Source organism: Cheilinus undulatus, linkage group 1 (genome assembly GCF_018320785.1).
Source record: "Cheilinus undulatus linkage group 1, ASM1832078v1, whole genome shotgun sequence".
Taxonomy (NCBI): Eukaryota; Metazoa; Chordata; class Actinopteri; order Labriformes; family Labridae; genus Cheilinus; species Cheilinus undulatus.
The window spans coordinates 58867263-58893014 of record NC_054865.1 but is presented as its reverse complement, the minus strand read 5'-3'; the positions used below and the strand labels follow the sequence as shown (position 1 = coordinate 58893014).

The 25752-nt window shown below is 45.1% G+C and overlaps 1 protein-coding gene across 1 annotated transcript in view; it reads right to left on the bottom strand.

The window, feature by feature from the left end:
- adamts17 (ADAM metallopeptidase with thrombospondin type 1 motif, 17) overlaps positions 1–25752 on the bottom strand; it is a 143547-nt gene that overhangs the window by 90774 nt on the left and 27021 nt on the right. Inside the window, exons 4-6 of the mRNA XM_041787855.1 lie at positions 13937–14109; positions 10953–11036; positions 7294–7451 (exon numbers count right to left, since the gene is read on the bottom strand). Of these exons, the coding sequence (XP_041643789.1) occupies positions 7294–7451; positions 10953–11036; positions 13937–14109 (415 nt within the window). The remainder of the gene's footprint in view (positions 1–7293; positions 7452–10952; positions 11037–13936; positions 14110–25752) is intronic.

The following is a 25752-nucleotide window of genomic DNA, read 5'->3' as shown; positions in this document are numbered from 1 at the left end:
AGGAAGAGAGAGGAAGAGAGGAAGAGAGAGGAAGAAAGAGGAAGAGAGGAAGAGAGAGGAAGAGAGGAAGAGTGAGGAAGAGAGAGGAAGAGAGAGGAAGAGAGAGGAAGAGAGAAAGAGAGAGGAAGAGTGAGGAAGAGAGAGGAAGAGAGGAAGAGAGAGGAAGAGAGGAAGAGAGAGGAAGAAAGAGGAAGAGAGGAAGAGAGAGGAAGAGAGGAAGAGAGAGGAAGAGAGAGGAAGAGAGAGAAGAGAGGAAGAGAGAGGAAGAAAGAGGAAGAGAGAGGAAGAGAGAGGAAGAGAGAGGAAGAGTGAGGAAGAGAGAGGAAGAGTGAGGAAGAGAGAAAGAGAGAGGAAGAGTGAGGAAGAGAGAGGAAGAGAGGAAGAGAGAGGAAGAGAGGAAGAGAGTGGAAGAAAGAGGAAGAGAGGAAGAGAGAGGAAGAGAGGAAGAGTGAGGAAGAGAGAGGAAGAGAGAGGAAGAAAGAGGAAGAGAGGAAGAGAGGAAGAGTGAGGAAGAGAGAGGAAGAGAGAGGAAGAAAGAGGAAGAAAGAGGAAGAGAGGAAGAGAGAGGAAGAGAGGACGAGAGAGGAAGAGAGAGAAAGAGAGGAAGAGAGAGTAAAAAAGAGGAATAAAGAGGAAGAGAGGAAGAGTGAGTAAGAGAGAGGACGAGAGAGGAAGAAAGAGGCAGAGAGGAAGAGAGAGGAAGAGAGGAAGAGAGAGGAAGAGAGAGAAAGAGTGAGGAAGAGAGAGGAAGAGAGAGGAAGAAAGAGGAAGAGAGGAAGAGAGAGGAAGAGAGAGAAAGAGTGAGGAAGAGAGAGGAAGAGAGAGGAAGAAAGAGGAAGAGAGGAAGAGAGAGGAAGAGAGAGGAAGATAGAGGAAGAGAGAGGCAGAGAGTAAGAGAGAGGAAGAGTGAGGAAGAGAGAGGAAGAGAGAGGAAGAGAGAGAAAGAGTGAGGAAGAGAGAGGAAGAAAGAGGAAGAGAGGAAGAGAGAGGAAGAGAGAAAAAGATAGTACTAGAGAGAAAGAGAGAGGAAGAGAGAGGAAGAGAGAGGAAGAGAGAGGAAGAGAGAGGAAGAGAGGAAGAGAGAGGAAGTGAGAGGAAGAGTGAGGAAGAGAGAGGAAGAGAGAGGAAGAGAGAGGGAGAGAGAGGAAGAGAGGAAGAGTGAGGAAGAGAGAGGAAGAGAGAGGAAGAAAGAGGAAGAGAGGAAGAGAGAGGAAGAGAGAGGAAGAAAGAGGAAGAAAGAGGAAGAGAGGAAGAGAGAGGAAGAGAGAGAAAGAGTGAGGAAGAGAGAGGAAGAAAGAGGAAGAGAGGAAGAGAGAGGAAGAGAGGAAGAGAGAGGAAGTGAGAGGAAGAGTGAGGAAGAGAGAGGAAGAAAGAGGAAGAGAGAGGAAGAGAGAGGAAGAGAGAGAAAGAGTGAGGAAGAGAGAGGAAGAAAGAGGAAGAGAGGAAGAGAGAGGAAGAGAGGAAGAGAGAGGAAGTGAGAGGAAGAGAGAGGAAGAGAGAGGAAGAGAGGAAGAGAGAGGAAGAAAGAGGAAGAGAGGAAGAGAGAGGAAGAGAGGAAGAGAGAGGAAGAGAGAGGAAGAGAGAGGAAGAGAGAGGAAGAGTGAGGAAGAGAGAGGAAGAGAGAGGAAGAAAGAGGAAGAGAGGACGAGAGAGGAAGAGAGAGGAAGAGAGAGGAAGAGAGAGAAGAGAGGAAGAGAGAGGAAGAGTGAGGAAGAGAGAGGAAGAGAGAGGAAGAGTGAGGAAGAGAGAGGAAGAGTGAGGAAGAGAGAGGAAGAGAGGAAGAGAGAGGAAGAAAGAGGAAGAGAGGAAGAGAGAGGAAGAGAGGAAGAGTGAGGAAGAGAGAGGAAGAGAGAGGAAGAGAGAGGAAGAGAGAAAGAGAGAGGAAGAGTGAGGAAGAGAGAGGAAGAGAGGAAGAGAGAGGAAGAGAGGAAGAGAGAGGAAGAAAGAGGAAGAGAGGAAGAGAGAGGAAGAGAGGAAGAGAGAGGAAGAGAGAGGAAGAGAGAGAAGAGAGGAAGAGAGAGGAAGAAAGAGGAAGAGAGAGGAAGAGAGAGGAAGAGAGAGGAAGAGTGAGGAAGAGAGAGGAAGAGTGAGGAAGAGAGAAAGAGAGAGGAAGAGTGAGGAAGAGAGAGGAAGAGAGGAAGAGAGAGGAAGAGAGGAAGAGAGTGGAAGAAAGAGGAAGAGAGGAAGAGAGAGGAAGAGAGGAAGAGTGAGGAAGAGAGAGGAAGAGAGAGGAAGAAAGAGGAAGAGAGGAAGAGAGGAAGAGTGAGGAAGAGAGAGGAAGAGAGAGGAAGAAAGAGGAAGAAAGAGGAAGAGAGGAAGAGAGAGGAAGAGAGGAAGAGAGAGGAAGAGAGAGAAAGAGAGGAAGAGAGAGGAAGAAAGAGGAAGAAAGAGGAAGAGAGGAAGAGTGAGGAAGAGAGAGGAAGAGAGAGGAAGAAAGAGGAAGAGAGGAAGAGAGAGGAAGAGAGGAAGAGAGAGGAAGAGAGAGAAAGAGAGGAAGAGAGAGGAAGAGAGAGAAAGAGTGAGGAAGAGAGAGGAAGAGAGAGGAAGAAAGAGGAAGAGAGGAAGAGAGAGGAAGAGAGAGGAAGAAAGAGGAAGAAAGAGGAAGAGAGGAAGAGAGAGGAAGAGTGAGGAAGAGAGAGGAAGAGAGAGGAAGAGAGAGAAAGAGTGAGGAAGAGAGAGGAAGAAAGAGGAAGAGAGGAAGAGAGAGGAAGAGAGGAAGAGAGAGGAAGTGAGAGGAAGAGTGAGGAAGAGAGAGGAAGAGAGAGGAAGAAAGAGGAAGAGAGAGGAAGAGAGGAAGAGAGAGGAAGTGAGAGGAAGAGTGAGGAAGAGAGAGGAAGAGAGAGGAAGAGAGAGGGAGAGAGAGGAAGAGAGGAAGAGTGAGGAAGAGAGAGGAAGAGAGAGGAAGAAAGAGGAAGAGAGGAAGAGAGAGGAAGAGAGAGGAAGAAAGAGGAAGAAAGAGGAAGAGAGGAAGAGAGAGGAAGAGAGAGAAAGAGTGAGGAAGAGAGAGGAAGAAAGAGGAAGAGAGGAAGAGAGAGGAAGAGAGGAAGAGAGAGGAAGTGAGAGGAAGAGTGAGGAAGAGAGAGGAAGAAAGAGGAAGAGAGAGGAAGAGAGAGGAAGAGAGAGAAAGAGTGAGGAAGAGAGAGGAAGAAAGAGGAAGAGAGGAAGAGAGAGGAAGAGAGGAAGAGAGAGGAAGTGAGAGGAAGAGTGAGGAAGAGAGAGGAAGAGAGAGGAAGAGAGAGGAAGAGAGAGGAAGAGAGAGGAAGAGAGAGGAAGAGAGAGAAAGAGTGAGGAAGAGAGAGGAAGAAAGAGGAAGAGAGAGGAAGAGAGAGGAAGAGAGAGAAAGAGTGAGGAAGACTGAGGAAGAGAGAGGAAGAGAGGAAGAGAGGAAGAGGCTTAAGTTTACTGTGACATAGGAGGGTGATGGTGGGATGTTAGCTGCTCTTTAGCATCAGTAACAGCATGCTGCTCTCCAGCACCATTTAAACCAGTAATGAGCAGCACTGGTTAGCCCGTTTACTGCCTGAGGGGAGATCAGAGTTTTCTTAGAGCAGGAGAAGAGAAAGGAGGAGGACAAAGTTAAAAAGAAGGAGGACCAATCAAGGCCTTGCTGTCTGGTATCTGTGGAGCGTCTGACAGCCAGTCTGCTCCTCTCTGTTCAGAGAGGTAGACCGGAGACGGACATTAAAGCTCAGATGATCTCTGCTGTTTGCTGAGGTGAAATGAGCCTGTCTTGTGGTTTCCCTGAAGTTGGAAGCCTTTTCATGTGTCAGCAGGCCTCTGCCTCTGGTGAATGAAAGAGGACGATCAGAGAGGCTCAGATATCTGAGGAAATAAGCTGTTAGAGCTGCTAACAGGCCCGTGGTCCATGTCAGACTCCCTACAGTAGCCAATCACAGTCATCGCTGAGTGACCAGGCATAAAGGAAACCGGAGAGTGCGGTGACACGCTTCAATTTGCCCGCCCGCCGCCTCTCTGTCACCCTGACTGCTGCTAGTAGTATCCTGATCACCCGACCCCCCTTTCTGCCCTCCCACTCTACGGCTCCAGAACAAAAGAGCCCTATACCCACCCCCACCCCCACCCCCCACCCCCCCCGCACCCCTGCAGGAGGAGACAGGATAGGATTTGACAGCAGACATGAGCGCTCATTTAAACCAAAGGTTTCCTGGTAACCCCCCCGAGCTCTGATAATAATAGCTAATCCTGAATTAGGAATGTGTCATGTTGGGCCAGATCGCCGCCTGTTGGGATTGAAACACGAGGATGGAGAACAAACCCGCCTCACTGACAGACCCAAGGAGGGCTGATTAGTCAGACCCCCCAAACCCCACCAGACAGCCCCCGCCACCCTGAAGCCATGCAGAAGACCAGGATTTAAGGTGCTCCAGGTCCTCAAGACCTCCTTTAGGACTGACTCCTAACTTTCTCCAGACATAGAACTACTGAGATTCAAATCGTAAACCACGTTAAAAAACGCCTTTAAAGGATGACGTCCTCAAAAAGAGGGAAATGTTGGTGAAGCTGGGGGTGTTGGGGACTGTCTCTCTCCATTAACACCAAATAGTCAGCCATAGTTCTAGAAGTGGGTGGAGCTACCGTCTCACTGTGGAGAAGGTCAAGAACAGCCTGATGGGAACTGACAACACCGTTCTAACATTCTGTTCAACACAGCTAACATTATTTTCAGCACCATTCTAACATTCTGTTCAACACAGCTAACATTCTTTTCAGCACCATTCTAACATTCTGTTCAACATAGCTAACATTTTTTCAGCACCATTCTAACATTCTTTTCAGCACCATTCTAACATTTTTTCAGCACCATTCTAACTTTCTTTTCAGCACCATTCTAACATTTTTTCAGCACCATTCTAACTTTCTTTTCAGCACCATTCTAACATTTTTTCAGCACCATTCTTACATTCTTTTCAGCACCATTCTAACATTCTGTTCAACATAGCTAACATTCTTTTTCAGCACCATTCTAACATTCTGTTCAACACAGCTAACATTCTTTTTCAGCACCATTCTAACATTCTGTTCAACACAGCTAACATTCTTTTCAGCACCATTCTAACATTCTGTTCAACACAGCTAACATTCTTTTCAGCACCATTCTAACATTCTGTTCAACATAGCTAACATTTTTTCAGCACCATTGTAACATTCTTTTCAGCACCATTCCAATATTCTGTTCATCACAGCTAACATTATTTTCAGCACCATTCTAACATTCTTTTCAGCACCATTCTAACATTTTTTCAGCACCATTCTAACTTTCTTTTCAGCACCATTCTAACATTTTTTCAGCACCATTCTAACATTCTTTTCAGCACCATTCTAACTTTCTTTTCAGCACCATTCTAACATTTTTTCAGCACCATTCTTACATTCTTTTCAGCACCATTCTAACATTCTGTTCAACATAGCTAACATTTTTTCAGCACCATTCTAACATTCTTTTCAGCACCATTCTAATTTTCTTTTCAGCACCATTCTAACATTTTTTCAGCACCATTCTTACATTCTTTTCAGCATCATTCTAACATTTTTTCAGCACCATTCTTACATTCTTTTCAGCACCATTCTAACATTTTTTCAGCACCATTCTAACTTTCTTTTCAGCACCATTCTAACATTTTTTCAGCACCATTCTAACATTCTTTTCAGCACCATTCTAACTTTCTTTTCAGCACCATTCTAACATTTTTTCAGCACCATTCTTACATTCTTTTCAGCACCATTCTAACATTCTGTTCAACATAGCTAACATTTTTTCAGCACCATTCTAACATTCTTTTCAGCACCATTCTAATTTTCTTTTCAGCACCATTCTAACATTTTTTCAGCACCATTCTAACATTCTTTTCAGCATCATTCTAACATTTTTTCAGCACCATTCTTACATTCTTTTCAGCACCATTCTAACATTTTTTCAGCACCATTCTAACATTCTGTTCAACATAGCTAACATTTTTTCAGCATCATTCTAACATTCTTTTCAGCACCATTCTAACATTTTTTCAGCACCATTCTTACATTCTTTTCAGCACCATTCTAACATTCTGTTCAACATAGCTAACATTTTTTCAGCACCATTCTAACATTTTTTCAGCACCATTCTTACATTCTTTTCAGCACCATTCTAACATTCTGTTCAACATAGCTAACATTTTTTCAGCACCATTCTAACATTTTTTCAGCACAGTTCTAACATTCTTTTCAACACCGATCTAACATTCTGTTCAACACAGCTAACATTCTTTTCAGCACCATTCTAACATTCTGTTCAACATAGCTAACATTTTTTCAGCACCATTGTAACATTCTTTTCAGCACCATTCCAATATTCTGTTCATCACAGCTAACATTATTTTCAGCACCATTCTAACATTCTTTTCAGCACCATTCTAACATTTTTTCAGCACCATTCTAACTTTCTTTTCAGCACCATTCTAACATTTTTTCAGCACCATTCTAACATTCTTTTCAGCACCATTCTAACTTTCTTTTCAGCACCATTCTAACATTTTTTCAGCACCATTCTTACATTCTTTTCAGCACCATTCTAACATTCTGTTCAACATAGCTAACATTTTTTCAGCACCATTCTAACATTCTTTTCAGCACCATTCTAATTTTCTTTTCAGCACCATTCTAACATTTTTTCAGCACCATTCTTACATTCTTTTCAGCATCATTCTAACATTTTTTCAGCTCCATTCTTACATTCTTTTCAGCACCACTCTAACATTTTTTCAGCACCATTCTAACATTCTGTTCAACATAGCTAACATTTTTTCAGCACCATTCTAACATTCTTTTCAGCACCATTCTAACATTTTTTCAGCACCATTCTTACATTCTTTTCAGCACCATTCTAACATTCTGTTCAACATAGCTAACATTTTTTCAGCACCATTCTAACATTTTTTCAGCACCATTCTTACATTCTTTTCAGCACCATTCTAACATTCTGTTCAACATAGCTAACATTTTTTCAGCACCATTCTAACATTTTTTCAGCACAGTTCTAACATTCTTTTCAACACCGATCTAACATTCTGTTCAACACAGCTAACATTCTTTTCAACACCGTTCTAACATTCTGTTCAACACAGCTAACATTCTTTTCAACACCATTCTAACATTCTGTTCAGGGGTTCTGTGCAGGGATAGAAGCAGGTCTATCATCAGATCAGTGTTCTACAACCTGAATGGTTTTGATCAGTGACAGAGAAGGTCAGAGAAACCCAGCTCACACAGTAAATCAAACTCTAGCCACTAACTTACCTGGTAACCAGCACCGCCGTGTCCACAGGTGGGATGTCGTCTCGCCCTCCAGGTACGTGGTTGGTGCCCAGGTACCGTGGTCCTCCGAACTCCTGATACTGCCACTGACAGAAGCTCTCCAGAGAGCGCTCGCCATGATGGCCGACTTTCAGCTTCTCCTGCAGAGCAGACACGTTAACGTTCTCTCTCTGAACAGTCTGCTGGGGCTTTGCAGGGTTATCCAGTGGCTGACACCAGTTCATGCTGAGAGTGGAAGACCTCTAGGTCTACCCGTTACACCTCCAGCTGTTTGGCTGATCAGAGTCATGGTTCTCAGCTGGGGGGTCAGGACCCTAAAGTAGGTCTCGGTGCTACCTTCAGGGAAAAACGTGGCAAAAAGTCTATGACATGCTCTTATTTTGAAAGGATTTCTCCACCATTATGTTCTGAAATATCTCTGTTCCGCCATTTGTCATTTAAACTAGGGCCATGAAAAACTGCAGGACTGGGCTGCACAGCGTTGCAGGGGTTAGAACTATGGCCATGCAGGGGTTAGAGCTATGGCCATGCAGGGGTTAGAGCTATGGACATGCAGGGGTTAGAGCTATGGCGGTGCAGGGGTTAGAGCTATGGCGATGCAGGGGTTAGAGCTACAGTGATGCAGAGGTTAGAGCTATGGCAATGCAGGGGTTAGAGCTACAGTGATGCAGGGGTTAGAGCTATGGCAATGCAGGGGTTAGAGCTATGGCGATGCAGGGGTTAGAGCTACAGTGATGCAGGGGTTAGAGCTATGGCAATGCAGGGGTTAGAGCTACAGTGATGCAGGGGTTAGAGCTATGGCCATGTGGGGGTTAGAGCTATGGCGATGCGGGGGTTAGAAATATGGCGATGCAGGGGTTAGAGCTACAGTGATGCAGGGGTTAGAGCTATGGCCATGTGGGGGTTAGAGCTATGGCGATGCGGGGGTTAGAAATATGGCAATGCAGGGGTTAGAGCTACAGTGATGCAGGGGTTAGAGCTATGGCCATGCAGGGGTTAGAGCTATGGCGATGAAGGGGTTAGAGCTACAGTGATGCAGGGGTAAGAGCTATGGCCATGCAGGGGTTAGAGCTATGGCCATGCAGGGGTTAGAGCTATGGCCATGCAGGGGTTAGAGCTATGGCGATGCAGGGGTTAGAGCTACAGTAATGCAGGGGTTAGAGCTATGGCCATGCAGGGGTTAGAGCTACAGTGATGCAGGGGTTAGAGCTATGGCCATGTGGGGGTTAGAGCTATGGCGATGCGGGGGTTAGAAATATGGCGATGCAGGGGTTAGAGCTACAGTGATGCAGGGGTAAGAGCTATGGCCATGCAGGGGTTAGAGCTATGGCCATGCAGGGGTTAGAGCTATGGCCATGCAGGGGTTAGAGCTATGGCAATGCAGGGGTTAGAGCTACAGTGATGCAGGGGTTAGAGCTATGGCAATGCAGGGGTTAGAGCTATGGCGATGCAGGGGTTAGAGCTACAGTGATGCAGGGGTTAGAGCTATGGCAATGCAGGGGTTAGAGCTACAGTGATGCAGGGGTTAGAGCTATGGCCATGTGGGGGTTAGAGCTATGGCGATGCGGGGGTTAGAAATATGGCGATGCAGGGGTTAGAGCTACAGTGATGCAGGGGTTAGAGCTATGGCCATGTGGGGGTTAGAGCTATGGCGATGCGGGGGTTAGAAATATGGCAATGCAGGGGTTAGAGCTACAGTGATGCAGGGGTTAGAGCTATGGCCATGCAGGGGTTAGAGCTATGGCGATGAAGGGGTTAGAGCTACAGTGATGCAGGGGTAAGAGCTATGGCCATGCAGGGGTTAGAGCTATGGCCATGCAGGGGTTAGAGCTATGGCCATGCAGGGGTTAGAGCTATGGCGATGCAGGGGTTAGAGCTACAGTAATGCAGGGGTTAGAGCTATGGCCATGCAGGGGTTAGAGCTACAGTGATGCAGGGGTTAGAGCTATGGCCATGTGGGGGTTAGAGCTATGGCGATGCGGGGGTTAGAAATATGGCGATGCAGGGGTTAGAGCTACAGTGATGCAGGGGTAAGAGCTATGGCCATGCAGGGGTTAGAGCTATGGCCATGCAGGGGTTAGAGCTATGGCGATGCAGGGGTTAGAGCTACAGTAATGCAGGGGTTAGAGCTATGGCCATGCAGGGGTTAGAGCTACAGTGATGCAGGGGTTAGAGCTATGGCCATGTGGGGGTTAGAGCTATGGCGATGCGGGGGTTAGAAATATGGCGATGCAGGGGTTAGAGCTACAGTAATGCAGGGGTTAGAGCTATGGCCATGCAGGGGTTAGAGCTACAGTGATGCAGGGGTTAGAGCTATGGCCATGCAGGGGTCTGAGCTATGGCCATGCAGGGGTTAGAGCTATGGCCATGCAGGGGTTAGAGCTATGGCGATGAAGGGGTTAGAGCTACAGTGATGCAGGGGTTAGAGCTATGGCGATGCAGGGGTTAGAGCTACAGTAATGCAGGGGTTAGAGCTATGGCCAGGCAGGGGTTAGAGCTACAGTGATGCAGGGGTTAGAGCCATGGCCATGCAGGGGTTAGAGCTACAGTGATGAAGGGGTTAGAGCTATGGCCACGCAGGGGTTAGAGCTATGGCCATGCAGGGGTTAGAGCTATGGCCATGCAGGGGTTAGAGCTACAGTGATGCAGGGGTTAGAGCCATGGCCATGCAGGGGTTAGAGCTACAGTGATGAAGGGGTTAGAGCTATGGCCACGCAGGGGTTAGAGCTATGGCCATGCAGGGGTTAGAGCTATGGCCACGCAGGGGTTAGAGCTATGGCCATGCAGGGGTTAGAGCTACAGTGATGCAGGGGTTAGAGCTATGGCGATGCAGGGGTTAGAGCTATGGCGATGCAGGGGTTAGAGCTATGGCGATGCAGGGGTTAGAGCTATGGCGATGAAGGGGTTACAGCTACGGGGTTGCAGGGGTTACAGCTACGGCGATGGCTTACTCCACAAGCTCGTTAGGTTAATTAGTGCCTCTTTATTGCCTGAGCGTGATGCCTGGCTGTTTTGTCTCTGTATGTCAGCCCCCTGATTGACTGGTGAGCCAGCATGGCTTCACAGTAGAAGAGTCCGGGTCCTGAACTGGCCTGCTTCAGTCCAGACCTTAACCAATAGAAAACATTTGGAAAAATCCAGCAAAGAAGATTGTTGAGCTGCTAGAATCCTACATCAGACAGGAATGGGACAACATTCCTCTCCCAGATCTCCAGAAACTGTCCCTACTTTCTTAGATGTGTTGACACTCTCGTATTAAAAATCAGCAGATATATTTCATAAAATGTTCAAATGTCTCTGAATTTCCCCGTCTAAATCCTCTCAGAGAAAAATAAACTGAGCGACAGCAGCTATCTGCTAAAATTCACAAAGGTGGTAAACATTTCCACCAATCAGAGATATTGCTGTGACATTAGGATTGTGGGTAGTGTAGTCCTTTTCCCTGAGGCTGAGAATAAACCATGATTCTTCTTAAAGTGAGGTTGTGAATCTCTGGTCTGACCTTGGCTTTAGAGTTTTTATGTTTTTAGGGAAAAGGGGGCTAAAGACTCAAACACAGAGAGGGCGGGGTCATATATGCTGACCATCGGGGTCAGACACAGGCTTAGAGGGGGTCACAGAGGCTAAAGAGTCAAACTTACAGGTCGACTGTGAAGCAGAACCAGCTTAGTGACTCGGATGTTGATCCGGATTCCCAGACTGCGATGGTGGAACATGTTGTAGACCTGCAGGAGACGACATGATGAGAAAACAGAGAGAGGACAGGCGGCTGAGAGGACAGAGAGCTGAGAGGACAGAGAGCTGAGAGGACAGAGGGCTGAGAGGACAGAGGGCTGAGAGGACAGAGGGCTGAGAGGACAGAGAGCTGAGAGGACAGAGGGCTGAGAGGACAGAGAGCTGAGAGGACAGGCGGCTGAGAGGACAGAGGGCTGAGAGGACAGAGAGCTGAGAGGACAGGCGGCTGAGAGGACAGGCGGCTGAGAGGACAGAGGGCTGAGAGGACAGAGGGCTGAGAGGACAGAGAGCTGAGAGGACAGAGGGCTGAGAGGACAGAGGGCTGAGAGGACAGAGAGCTGAGAGGACAGAGGGCTGAGAGGACAGAGGGCTGAGAGGACAGAGAGCTGAGAGGACAGAGGGCTGAGAGGACAGAGGGCTGAGAGGACAGAGGGCTGAGAGGACAGAGAGCTGAGAGGACAGAGAGCGACTGATATGGTCAGAAACCACTCACAGGACACACTGAGAGCTCTGGTCAGTAGTAGAGTCTGATCTGAGAGAACTCTTAAGTATCCTGCAGCCTGTTGCACCAGCTATATGTAAGTTCTGTCTTCAGTTATGGTCTAAGTCCACACTAAACCCTACATTCATACTAGTTCAGCTGTAACTGAGGTTGTTTTATTGTTTAGCTGCACCACAGAGATGTGAGGCTGATCTACACTAGCAGAGATTTACGTCCAAACTAACCAAAATGTTCCAGATGCGACAGTTTCTCTGACTTTAACCCGGTGTTACCGAACCCTGCTCAACCACAGAGCCAAACTAGAAAAGCACTCAGAGAGCGCAGACCTCCACCATTAGCCCTTTCTCACAATAGTAAAGAATCCTTTAAAAAATTCCTGGATCCAGACGGTGATCTGGATCACTCCCAAAATCTAATCAGTTCTTCCTCGTGCCATTTCTGACATTTCCTGAAAATTTCATCAAAATCCATCCACAACTTTTAAAATTATGCTGCTAATGAACAAACAAACAAACAAACAAACCCTCCCGATCACATAACCTCCTTGGCGGAGGTAATTATAGAAAAACATCTCTGCAAGATCTCAGTGGTGAAAAAGGTTAAAGTGCCAATAAAATAAGGTAAAGGCAAAAATGGGCTGAGGGGGCAAAACTGGCATTAAGTAGCAAAAACTGGAAAAAAAGTGAAAAAAATAGGGAGAAAGAGGCAAAAAAATGGAAGGAAAGTGGCAAAAAACGGAGTAACAGGGGGCAAAAATGGTCCAAAGCAGCAAAACTGAGTGAAAAGTGACTTAAACGGGGAAAAACGCAGCAAAAAGGTGGCAAAAATTGGGAAAAACAGTGGCAGAAAATGGCAAATAAAAGGAAAAATACTAAAAAGCAAAATAAAAGTAACTAAAATGGATTAAAAGTGGAAATACAATAACAAAAAGGGGCTAAAAATTGCAGTGGTCTTGCAAAAGACCAATCAATCACTGCAAAACAGTTTTTAACCCAAAGTTTGCTACTGATGCTAACGGCTAAAAAGAATGTAGCTAAATGACATTAATCCTCAGACAGCATCACAGCTGGAGACGCCCACAGCTGGAGACGCCCACAGCTGGAGACGCCCACAGCTGGAGACGACCACAGCTGGAGACAACCACAGCTGGTGACAACCACAGCTGGAGACGACCACAGCTGGTGACGACCACAGCTGGAGACGACCACAGCTGGAGACGACCACAGCTGGAGACAACCACAGCTGGTGACAACCACAGCTGGAGACGACCACAGCTGGAGACGACCACAGCTGGAGACAACCACAGCTGGTGACAACCACAGCTGGAGACGACCACAGCTGGAGACGCCCACAGCTGGAGACAACCACAGCTGGAGATGCCCACAGCTGGAGACGACCACAGCTGGAGACGACCACAGCTGGAGACGACCACAGCTGGAGACAACCACAGCTGGTGACAACCACAGCTGGAGACGACCACAGCTGGAGACAACCACAGCTGGTGACAACCACAGCTGGAGACGACCACAGCTGGAGACGCCCACAGCTGGAGACGCCCACAGCTGGAGACGCCCACAGAATCTTTGATCCAGATTCTGACAGTGATCGCTGAGATCGCTCAGGATGTCTAACCATCTGATGAAGTTTGGTTTAAATTCACAGAAATTCTTTAAATTTGCCTAAATGTTCACTTTGACTCAGGGATGAATTGACTATATTTAGTGAGGTTAAAGGTCAAAGGGTGGAATCATTAGGCCCAATGGAAGGCTTATAGCCATTAATCCCACAGAAGGCCCTTCCGCCTGCCTTCTTGACCCCCCGTTCCACTTCCTTTGTCCCGTGTTTGGAAACCTGGTGGAGACGCTGGTTCAGACATGTTAATATCATATATGGAGTTATTATTGTTGCCAAACTCAAGAGCACATTAAGACTGATGGCTTACTGATTCTGGACTCAGAACCTCCTCTGTGCTCTAAAAGTCTGCTTTATCTCTCATCTTTAGACTCTGATTTTTCATACAAAACTTAGCAACAATGGGCAGAGCTAACCTGATTGGTCCATCCTCTACTTTTTTCTAATTGGTCAGTTCATTTAAAAAGTCCAGCTGCAGTTGTTCTCTGGTTTTTTAGGTCACTGTGGTCTGTCATGTATGTCATGAACATCTGCACCAATCAGAAGCAGCAAACAAAGCAGGATGGTTGGACAGGTCTGCAGAGATTTGTGGACGCCCTTATCCCCAGTGATCAAACCCAGGATTAGACTCAGGTCTAATCATGCAAACACACCTGTGGATGTTTCCCTGCCTTATAAGGAAGACCACACTGAAGGACCTCATACCGGCCCACATCAGACCCACAGACCAACACCAGAGACCGTCCTGGGACTCACCATGTTCATGACGGTCAGCAGGAACCTCTGAGCCGCCTCCGCGCCGTGGTACTGCACCATGTCAGAGTCTGCCACCACCACCGTCTCCACCGTGTACGTGTCATGTAGGCGGATGGCGTTCCTCTTCCCACGACCCTCCTCGCCCGCTTTAAACGCCTTCTCCTTCTTCTTCCCTGCAGACACAGACAGGAAACGACAGGGTTCTGTGAAATGTGCCACAAAAATAAAGTAACTGAAACATGAGGTCAACAGTGTCACTGCTCTGAATAAAGACTCAGACCATTACAGCCAGACCTGCTGGACCCAGAAACCTGGACCCCTTAACTAGAACCTGCCAACCTGAAGTAGGCACAAAGACCTCCAACACATCATGGAACCATATAAAGAACTACACAAAGTCACTGACATCTATCAGTCTGAAAGGGTTACAGACCCCAGCCAACCACGCTGAGAGCCATTACCCACAAAGGAGAAAACTGTGAACAGTGGCGAACGTTCTCAGGACTCTAAGAGAGCAAGGTCGACTCATCCAGGAGGATCCAGAAGAACCCAGAACCGCATCTAAAGACCCTTAGAGGTAGTAATCAGGCCATCCTTGAGTAAAAGTGGACATTTGATAAAATCAAAGTATTTCTGCCAGTCTTAGAAACATTTCTGCTCCATCATTAAACCCTTCCTCCCCAGTAGCTGCATCATCCTCATGCCGGCTCGTCCTTCATTCAGTAACCTTCCTTTGGGATGGCGAGGAAACTGAGGGTGAAGGCGGGGTGAAACTCTACTCAGAAATCTTTTTTTGTTTTCATCACAGCTTGATCCAGTCTGACCCTCCTGCTCTGAGCTCTCATTAGAAAGGTGTTTTCCCCTAAATACACCACTGTGCTCTTTTTTTAAACACACTGATGTAAACTCAGATCAGCTGTAACACTCAGACCTCGCCGTCTGGCACCAGTGGTCCGTCCTCCGTCAGAGCCGGTTTAAGTCTGAAAATCAAACGGCGTCATGTCTGCACTCAGAACATCACAGTGTGCTTCGTCTCCCTCCTCCGTGAGCAGATCTGAGATTTCCTGCTGCTTCTGCTCCTCCAGGGCCACCGACAAAAAAAATACATCATTAAACTGAGATAACGGTGATTTCAAACCCATTTATCAGCAGCTGACTGAATATAAGAATGCATATTACTGTCATATCTACAAACAGAATCATGTCTGCAGTTAAATCAATCATCCTCTTCTCCGCTTTCCCTTCAGTCATCTTTCCATGAAAATGCTCTGATGCCTGACCTCTGACCTGTGACCCTCTGTGGCTGACCCTGTTTGAGAATGCATTGATCAGGGACTCTGAGAACAGCCTTTCCTCTCACTAGTAACCTTCTGAGGCTCACCCTCCTTCAGTCTGCAGCCCATTATATCTCTGCTGCAGGAAACGGCACCATGCATTCTTTGGTTTCTAACTGAACAAATCTTTCTTTACCACTTTGTTCTCATGCATTTTCCTGCAGCACTTTGTTCCTGTGAGAATTAAAAGGATCCCTGATCAGACACGTTCACCTGCTGGACAGATATCTGCATCTCTGAGATGTATATTTAACTAAAAACCTCACTAGATATCTGCATTTGGAGTCAACTGAGTTTAAAAACTCGCCAGGGGGCCACCATGTTTTGGTAAGTTCTGTTACTGTGACGTCGCTAGCGCTTCTCGCCGTTGCTATAGTAACCGCTGTTTCAGTCTAGCCAGTAGCTGGGTTTCCACAACAGTTATTCCCAGAATAAAAGCGATATTTCTTAAATTTTGATTAAGTATAATTGCGCTTTGAATGCGTTTCCATTGAAGGGAGTTTTGGGCCTGGGCCTTGCAGTTCTCGTAAAATCTCATCTCCCGTGAATCCGCTGCAAGGAAGCTTGACGCTCAAAACCTGTTGCGTGTTGGTACGGTTTTGGTTACATCTACGGCGGTTGATTTGATCATTTTGAACAAAAGACGAAAGCAACGGATGACAGTTCAGAGGTAAAGTCCATATGTATGGCAAAAGCCACGAATAAGAGTAGAAGTATGATGTTAAGAAAAGTCTCGTGTCTTATTCTGCCCACGCGTACCGCGCCATGTTGTCTCGGAGTGACTGGTCATGTGACACCGTACGTCACGTCCCGTGACTTGTAAATGCGAAAAAAGTGTTTCCATCACACTTTTGTGATATATTTCTGTATCAAAACGCCTGAAAAACCTCCTCATTAAAGCATAAAAACTTTATAGCGATATTTTAGGGGTTTTTTGAAATCCAGGTGTTTCCATTCCCTGTTTTTTTATTGCGCTATTTCGATTTTGCACATTTCCAAGTGTAATGGAAACCCAGTCAGTGGTAGGGCTGATCTCAGAGACGCTGCACGCCTCACACACGGACAATTTTAAGATTTCAGTTCTCTTCTATTCTTCCTCACACCATGAGTGGTTATCGTTCAAACTAGACAGGAAACTGATAAACACAGATCCATATTTACCCTGTTGTAGCAAATATTTACATTCACACGGGTAGAACATATTTGAATCTGTTTCCTGATGAACCAGGTGAAGGCCACCAGCTAAAATACGTCTGCTTAATAAAGTTGTTCCCCAAACTTTGACTCTTTATGAAATAAAGGTAAAGATAAACAGAGAACGAAAGCATTTCCTGTTTACGCATTCCAAAGTAAAAGCCCACTTTAGCATCCCTTTGGAGAAACTCCCTTCATATGTCCATGCTTTTATTTTGAAAAGCCACACTTCCTCTCAGCCACCTGCAGGTTTACTGAGGTCAAACTAGGAGGAATGACAGAGCTTTGACAGCAGAGAGACAAACACAGCAAACTCAGTCTGGTATGAACGCTATTATGGCGGCAAAACATACCGCCAGTCTGAGACAGCGGTTACTATAGCAACAGCAAGGAGCAATACTGATGTCACAGTACCAGGGCGGACCAAACATGGCGGCATCCTGCTGAGTTTATAAACTTAAATGACTCAAAATGTAGACATCTAGTGAAATTTTTAGATCAGTATACATACACCATATAGCCAAAAGTATTCACTCGCCTGCCTTGACTCTCATATGAACTTCAGTGACATCCCATTCTTAACCCAGAGGGTTTAATCTGACGTGGGTCCACCCTTTGCAGCTATAACAGCTTCAACTCTTCTGGGAAGGCTTTCCACAAGCTTTAGGAGTGTGTTTATGGGAATTTTTGACCATTCTTCCAGAAGCACATGTGTGAGGTCACACACTGATGTTGGACCAGAAGGCCTGGCTCTCAGTCTCTGCTCTAATTCATCCCAAAGGTGTTCTATGGGGTTGAGGTCAGGACTCTGTTGATCCACACCAAACTCTCTCCTCCATGTCTTTATGGACCTTGCTTTGTGCACTGGTGCACAGTCATGTTGGGACAGGAAGGGGCCATCCCCAAACTGTTCCCACAAAGTTGGGAGCATGGAATTGTCCAGAATCTCTTGGTCTGCTGAAGCATTCAGAGTTCCTTTGACTGGAACTAAGGGGCCAAGCCCAGCTCCTGAAGAACAAGCCCACACCATAATCCCCCCTCCACCAAACTTTACACTTGGCACAATGCAGTCAGACAAGTACCATTTTCCTGGCAACCACCAAACCCAGACTGGTCCAACAGATCCCCAAATGGAGAGGCGTGATTGGTCACTCCAGAGAAGGCGTCTCCACTGCTGAGTCCAGTGAATATTTCTCTCCATTTTGGGGTTAATTTCCCTCCATTTTTGGGGATCTATTTCCCTCCATTTCTGGCATTTTTTTGTCTCCATTTTTCAGAAATATTTCTCTCCATTTTGGGATTATTTTCTCTCCATTTTTGGATTTATTTCCCTCCATTTCTGGCATTTATTTCTCTCCATTTTTTGGAATTATTTCCCTCCAGTTTTGGGGCTTTATTTCCCTCCATTTTGGGATTAATTTCTCTCAATTTTGGGGATTTATTTCCCTCAATTTTTGGCATTTATTTCCCTCCATTTTGGGGGATTATTTCCCTCAATTTTTGGCATTTATTTCTCTCCATTTTTTTGGGATTATTTCCCTCCATTTTGGGGGATTTATTTCCCTCCATCTTTGGGCTTTATTTCCCTCCATTTTTGGCATTTATTTCTCTCCATTTTTTGGGGATTATTTCCCTCCATTTTGGGGGATTTATTTCCCTCCATCTTTGGGCTTTATTTCCCTCCATTTTTGGCATTTATTTCTCTCCATTTTGGGGAATTATTTCTCTCCATTTACAGGTTTATTTGTCTCCATTTTTGGATTAAATTCCCTCCATTTTTGGGATTATTTTTCTCCATTTTTGGGATAGATTCCCCTCTATTTCTGTTTTTTTTTCCCTCCATTTTTGGGCTTTATTTTATTCCATTTTTGGGAAAAATTTCTCTTATTTTGTGGGTTAATTCCTCTCGTTTTTTTTTTTTTTTTTTGCTCTAGAGTCCAGTGGCGGCGTGCTTTACACCACTGCATCCCACGCTTTGCATTGCACTTGGTGATGTATGGCTTGGATGCAGCTGTTACCATGGAAACCCATTCCATGAAGCTCTCTACCACTGTTCTTGAGCTAATCTGAAGGCCACATGAAGTTTGGAGGTCTGTAGCCATTGACTCTGCAGAAAGTTGGCGACCTCTGTGCACTATGACCTCAGCATCCTCTGACCCCGCTCTGTCATTTTACGTGGCCTACCACTTGGTGGCTGAGTTGCTGTCGTTCCCAATGGCTTCCACTTTGTTCTAATACCACTGACAGTTGACTGTGGAATATTTAGGAGCCAGGAAATTTCACCACTGGACTTGTTGCACAGGTGGCATCCTATCACAGTACCACGCTGGAATTCACTGAGCTCCTGAGAGCGAGCCATTCTTTCACTGATGTTTGTAGAAACAGTCTGCATGCCTAGGTGATGATTTTATACACCTGTGGCCATGGAAGTGACTGGAACACCTGATTTACATTATTAGGATGGGTGAGTGAATACTTTTGGCATTATAGTGTATGAAAGATATCTAACAAGATGAACGTGTCTGATCATTCAGGGTTCCTTTAAAGAATGCGTGATGTGAAAATCAGCTGTTTTTTGTGTAAATTTCCCCCATTATTGTCTTTAACTTCATTAAAAATATGACTTTAGTTTTTTAAAGTTAACATGTTGTTTTTAAACCTTTATTTTCCTCTTCTTAGATCTCTATCCTCTCATGACTATCCTTGTAAATTTAAAGCGTTATTCCAGTCATAGTTTTGCTCCTACTGGTATGCCTTCCCCCTTTTTTCTCCCAGTAGAGAAATGTTCCTCTTCTTCTGTTCCTCCTCTTCCTCCTCATATTGAGAGGTCGTCCCCTCGCCCCTTTCTCTCTTTGGCTTCCATCAGTGAGATAAAGTGAAATAAAGCCACATATGAGCAGTACGTCTTTAAGGAATCGGGCCCAGGATGAGGAAATAAACATATTTTATCTCTGGACACAGCTGCAGTGTAAGAAAATCTCTAATGGAGGCTGGAGACAAAGAGCTGGATGAGATGGCGAGCACTGCAGGCGGCTCGGCGTTCATCACGGCCCCTGAACATGTGTTTACACGACATGTCTGCTTCCATCACGCCCCACTCGCCTCAGACCCACGTCTCTGTCAAACACAGCGGCCTGCTGGGGGATCTCGCCCCTTTTTTTCTCCACTAACACGATTCTTACGCTCTGTAATTACTGGAAGCTCAGACTCCAAGGGGGGTCTCGGCGCTCCTTAATGCTCGATCTGGACCGAGGCGTGTCATGGGAGCTCTGCAGGATCTGGCTCAGAGTTTCCTTCATGCTGCAGACTCCAGAAAGCTCAGCTCAGGGAAAAAGTCTGAAACTAAGAATATAAAGACCACAACCAGGCAGTTTATCCAATCAGAGAGCAGCACAATGAGGTCACCTGCAAGAATTACCACATTACATTTTAGAGGTCAAAGGTCATAGTCATTGGGCCTCAAGGTTGGCCCTTATCTATAACAATAACACCCAGAAACCCTTGGCTACGTTCACCGTCCCACATTTGGAAAACGTTTTGTGTTTGGCTTGTAAACATCGTATGGAGTCATTATTACCACGAAACTCAAGAGCTCATTTGAACATTTTAAGATGGTGACATTGATTTGGTCGTCTCCTCAAACTTAAACTACTCTCCTCTCACTCCTGTCGATTCTTCTTTCTGAAACGAACACTTTTATTTTTTTATTTTTAATTTTTATTTTCTCTGACGGTCAGAGAAAGTTTCTACTCTCTGGTGCTCTATTGAACCAACCAATAGGAAACAGGTAGAGGATGGTATCTGACTGAAATTTGATTTGGGGATTAAAAACGCAGTGAGCTGTCATTCAGTAAACCTAAATACAGATTTATGTATACTTCACAGGGTCTTTAATTATCTGTGGTTATTTATTGAAACATTTGAAATCAAAACATCCACTGAAATGAAAATGTTTTTTCATAAAAAGTACTTTTTTCCAAGAAAAGGGGAAAAATTGAAATAATTGACATGGCAGGTTTACGTCGGTTCGAGGCCGTTAATGTCGGTCCATTGCCCAGCTCTAGCTCTCTGAATGTTCAAATGTGCTCTCGACAGTTGCAACAATAATGACTCTACTTCCTGTCCAACCTGTCATCAGGATTGTTAGGGAAATTTCTAATATTCCTCCTATTTCTAATACTTCATAGATGTTCTGTTAAGCTAGTCCAAGGTCCCGGGTCAGGATGTACGGTCAGGAGTGGAGACTCTAGGCGTCTCTCCTGGGTTGAGAGTCTAAACTCACATTCTCTAGTAGATAAAATGCTGTTTGTTCCTTTAGTCCAGGATGGTTTCCTCCCAGTCTGGGTGTCTGTGAACCTTAGAGACAGTCTGGCTCCAGTACGGCAGAGTCTGTGGATCATATTTTAGTTATGATCAAGGTTAAGCTTTACCAAAGGTGTAGGAGTGTGGACTAGTTTGGGCGTGGTTAGAAATCTGTGGTCAACCTCTCTCTGTGTTGATGTCTCTGTTTAGTAAACAGCTCAACCCGAGTCATCTGGTCTCTCCTGTCTTTCTCTCGCCTCGGTTTTGTGAGTTATTTCTTTATCAAGGATCACATGACTGCTAACCACCTATTAAATGTCTTCGTATTCAAACATCTGGCTTCTGTCTCGCCCTCTCCTTGTTTCCACAGTTTCTCTGCCGCCATGTACCCGCTGAGACGTGATGACGGCGCCTCCGTGGGTCTTTGAGGACTGGTTAGAATCCTTCTGCTGACTCTGAGGGTTAATCTTCTCTAAAACTGGTATTCTCCTGATGGCTCTGGAGACGCTGGCGTGGACTGAATCCACCTCCTGGGACTGATCTCCTCCTCGATCTTTGTCCTCTTCATCACCGTTATGACTGCTGACATTAATGCGGCTTGTTAAGGCTGTTAGGAGGTTTTAACATTCCTCCGTCTGCTTAAGCGGGGGCTGCGGCACTAACGTGGGCCGGCTTCTTTGAGGTCCTCAGCGGACACCTCTGCAGAGGCCGGGCTGAGCTTGGAAAGAGCGTTGCATTGTTTGGCCCATCTGGTGTCTGTTTAGCTTGTTTCCTGGAGTGGACAAATGTGACTGATGGAGGTTTTGTTCTCTGCGACAATGAGGAGGCTCTCTGTAACACTGAGTACACATCCACCAAGTCACGGGCTCCTAACCGAGAACCAAGAGGGCCCCAGAGTATTGGGAGCCAATGGGCCAGAATAATGGGTGCATACATACTGGATCTCACACTTAGAGTCCTGCACTCACGCTGGGTCTGCTCTCTGAAGGATCATCAACACTTCCTGCACCAGTCTGAACACCAACGCCTCATAATGAACCAGAGAGTCTACGGTTGGAGCTCTGCTCAGTGGAAACAGGACAACCATGAGACTAAAGAAAAGACTTCATCCAGGTCACAATCAGGGTCAAAGGTCAGAGAGGTAATGTTATAAACCAGGGGTCTCTGGGCCCTTTCAAAGTCCAGCATGAAGAGTTTTGGTCTAAACTGCAGGCGTCCTGACATTTCATCATTTCAGGAACATATTAGCTGAGAACAACTCTTAACTTCTGGGAGTGAGGAGACCAGCTGATGGAGAGGAATATTGTCCCATTCTTGTCTGATGTAGGATTCTAGCTGCTCTACAGTCCTGGGTCTTCTTTGCTCCAAATGTTTTCTATTGGTGAAAGGTCTGGACTGTAGTCAGACCAGTTCAGGACCCGGACTCTTCTCCTGTGAAGCCATGCTCTTGTGATGGATGCGGTCTGTGGTTTAACATGGTCTTGCTGAAATAGTCAAGGCCTTCCGTGACAGAGACGTTGTCTGGATGTGTCTCTAAACCCTGCTCAACTAAAGAGCCAAACTGTTGAAAAATACCTTTGCAAGAGCCGCAATCTAAGTGGTGAAGCAAAACAGCTTGAAGCAGCAATAAAAATAAGTTAAAGGTGGCAAAAATGGGTGAAAAGGGGTGAGAATGGGGAGGAAAAGTGGAAAAGGGGTCAGACAGTAGCAAAAAAAAATGAGTTACAGGTGACATAAAATGGTCTAAATCTGGCAAAAAAATGAGTATAAAGTAGGGATGTCCGATATTGGCTTTTTTACCGATAACCGATAACCGATATTGTCCAACTCTTAATTCCCGATACCGATATAAACAGATACCGATAATATGCGGGTTTTTTTCCACCAAAACTAATGTAAGGTAACAACATCACATATACCCTGTTGTGAAATGAACACATTATGCCTAATTTAGTCATTTTATTGTGATGCCCCACTGGATGCATTGATAAATGTAACAACAAGGCTTTCAGATGCAAACATTTGATTTCCCTGTGCAAAAATGAGAAACAACTTCAACTTAAGTCATGGAGAAAAGTGCCAACATGGCACTGCCATATTTATTATAAAAGACAAGTGCTTCTTTTTTCTTATTTTTTCACATGCTTCAAACAACAGCTTGGATCATGCTCTCCCTGAGATAATCCTGACAATACCCGGCCACTACAACTAGGGCAAAATACTTAGTTTTGACTTCTTCACAAATGGCAAAACTACAACAAAAACTTTGAAGGCAAACAGCTTCAGTCCAGATTAGAGTAGTACTAGTAATTGTAAACAAAGGAGTAAAAATGTTGGCTGATCTAAACTCAGGGTAAAAGTTTTTTGAAAGAATTTTTTTTTCTTTTTTTTTAATGAAAATCCGATACCGATAATTTCCAATAATACATTTTTGTGCTATTATCGGCCGATAATATCGGGAGGCCGATAATATCGGACATCCCTAGTAAAAAGTGACTAAAATGGGCAAAAATAGGAAACAAGTAGTATTTAATGGCAAAAGGTAGCTATAATGGGTGAAAAGTGGTACAGAAGTTTCCCTTTTTTAAGGTTTCTGGGGGAATAATATTTGAAATTAAGACCACAAATTTCACAAATTTATTTTCATAAATAATCATAAAAGACCCACACATTGAGTGTCACTGCTTTAAAAGCTCTCTCTGCTCTCAGCATTGATAGTTCCTTTCCAGATGTTAGAGCTGCCCACGCCATAGGCACTAATGCACCCATACCATCAGAGACGCAGGCTTTAGACCTGAGCCAGGAGAACAAGCTGGATGCTCCAGATCCTCTTTAGTCCACAGGACATGGACTCTGTGCTTTCCTCTGACCACAGAACAGTTTTCCATGTTTCCTCTGACCACAGAACAGTTTTCCATCTTTCCTCAGTCCATGTTAAATGAGCTTTGGTCCAGAGAAGACGGACCACGGTGTTTCTGGATCCTGTTCACATATGGCTTCTTCTCTCCATGATCAGCTTTAACTGTCATTGGTGGATGGCACGGCCGACTGTGTTGACAGACGATGATTTCTGGGACGTTCCTGAGCCCATGCAGTGATTTCACTCCAGAATCATGCCTGTTTGTAATGCAGTGGCCCCTGAGGGCCCCCTTCAGCCTCGTCCCCTGCTCTCAGAGAATTTGTTGATGATATTATGGACTGTAGATGGAGGAGCTTTAGAGTCTTAAATAAACCTAATTAGTGTCAAAGGTCAAATGCTCAGGCTGTTTTTCATTAGTACACTTACTTTTCCAGCCTTTTGTTAGCCTGTCCCATTTTTTAGATGTGTTGTTGAATTCAGAATGAGCTCACATTTCTCATGAATAAGTCAAAGGTCTCAGTTTAATGTTGTTTCTGTCCTGTTGAGAATACAATAATACATTAAATCAGGGTTTATGGGGTTTGACCATGATTGACTTCGGTTGTTATTTAAGCTTTACAGCATGTCCCAACTATTTTGGAACTGGGGTTCTACCTCATTTCCTACAGCAGTCCCTGTTGCTAAGCCAAACTAAAGCAGTAGTCAGACAGGGGTGGTGTGTGGAGGATCAGGCTCTCAGGGATCTGGACTAAAGTGAACATGGACCCTGGACAGAGTAAGAACCCTTCCCTCTGATTCTGGATCAAACTTTATTCCAGATCAGAATCCGTTTGCATGATACATTTGATCCAGATCAGGCTTTAATCCTGATTATCTGTGCCCCTGTAAACTGGGATATGACCCAAAGGATGTCCAGATCCCCGTTGTGTAGCAGCCCCCTCAGAGACCAGAGGTCTGTTTGTTTGGATGGTAGTCTGGTTCTAAGGGGGGGGGGGGGACTCACAGTGACAATAACAGTGTTTAAAATGTGAAACTCACAGCACAGTAGGTAAGCAATCATTGTGCTGACTCAGCTCTTTTAGAGCCAGTGTGAGTCAGACGGAGACGACCAGCTGCTCCTCAACACACTCCTGCTGCTCCGGGATCCTCACACACTCCGAAGCTACGCTGGGGAGGGGGTCCTTCATTTTCATTGATACTGATGCCCTGATCAATACTCCTTATTGATACTGATGCCCTGATCAATACTCCTTATTGATACTGATACCCTGATCAATACTCCTTATTGATACTGATACCCTGATCAATACTCCTTATTGATACTGATGCCCTGATCAATACTCCTTATTGATACTGATGCCCTGATCAATACTCCTTATTGATACTGATGCCCTGATCAATACTCCTTATTGATACTGATGCCCTGATCAATACTCCTTATTGATACTGATACCCTGATCAATACTCCTTATTGATACTGATACCCTGATCAATACTCCTTATTGATACTGATGCCCTGATCAATACTCCTTATTGATACTGATGCCCTGATCAATACTCCTTATTGATACTGATGCCTGATCAATACTCCTGATTGATACTGATGCCCTGATCAATACTCCTTATTGATACTGATACCCTGATCAATACTCCTTATTGATACTGATGCCCTGATCAATACTCCTTATTGATACTGATGCCCTGATCAATACTCCTTATTGATACTGATACCCTGATCAATACTCCTTATTGATACTGATGCCCTGATCAATACTCCTTATTGATACTGATGCCCTGATCAATACTCCTTATTGATACTGATGCCCTGATCAATACTCCTTATTGATACTGATACCCTGATCAATACTCCTTATTGATACTGATGCCCTGATCAATACTCCTTATTGATACTGATACCCTGATCAATACTCCTTATTGATCCCAGTCCTTATCGATACCACTGTCGATACTTTAGTTTGGCCGAAAAACAAATTGAGGACAAAAATTTACACTCAGTGGTCTATTCTGAGTAGTGCTTGAGTTAAAAAGACTCATATCTGTTTCATATCACTCAAATACAAGCACATCATTCATATTCACAACTAATCATCAGAAACTAAAATTTG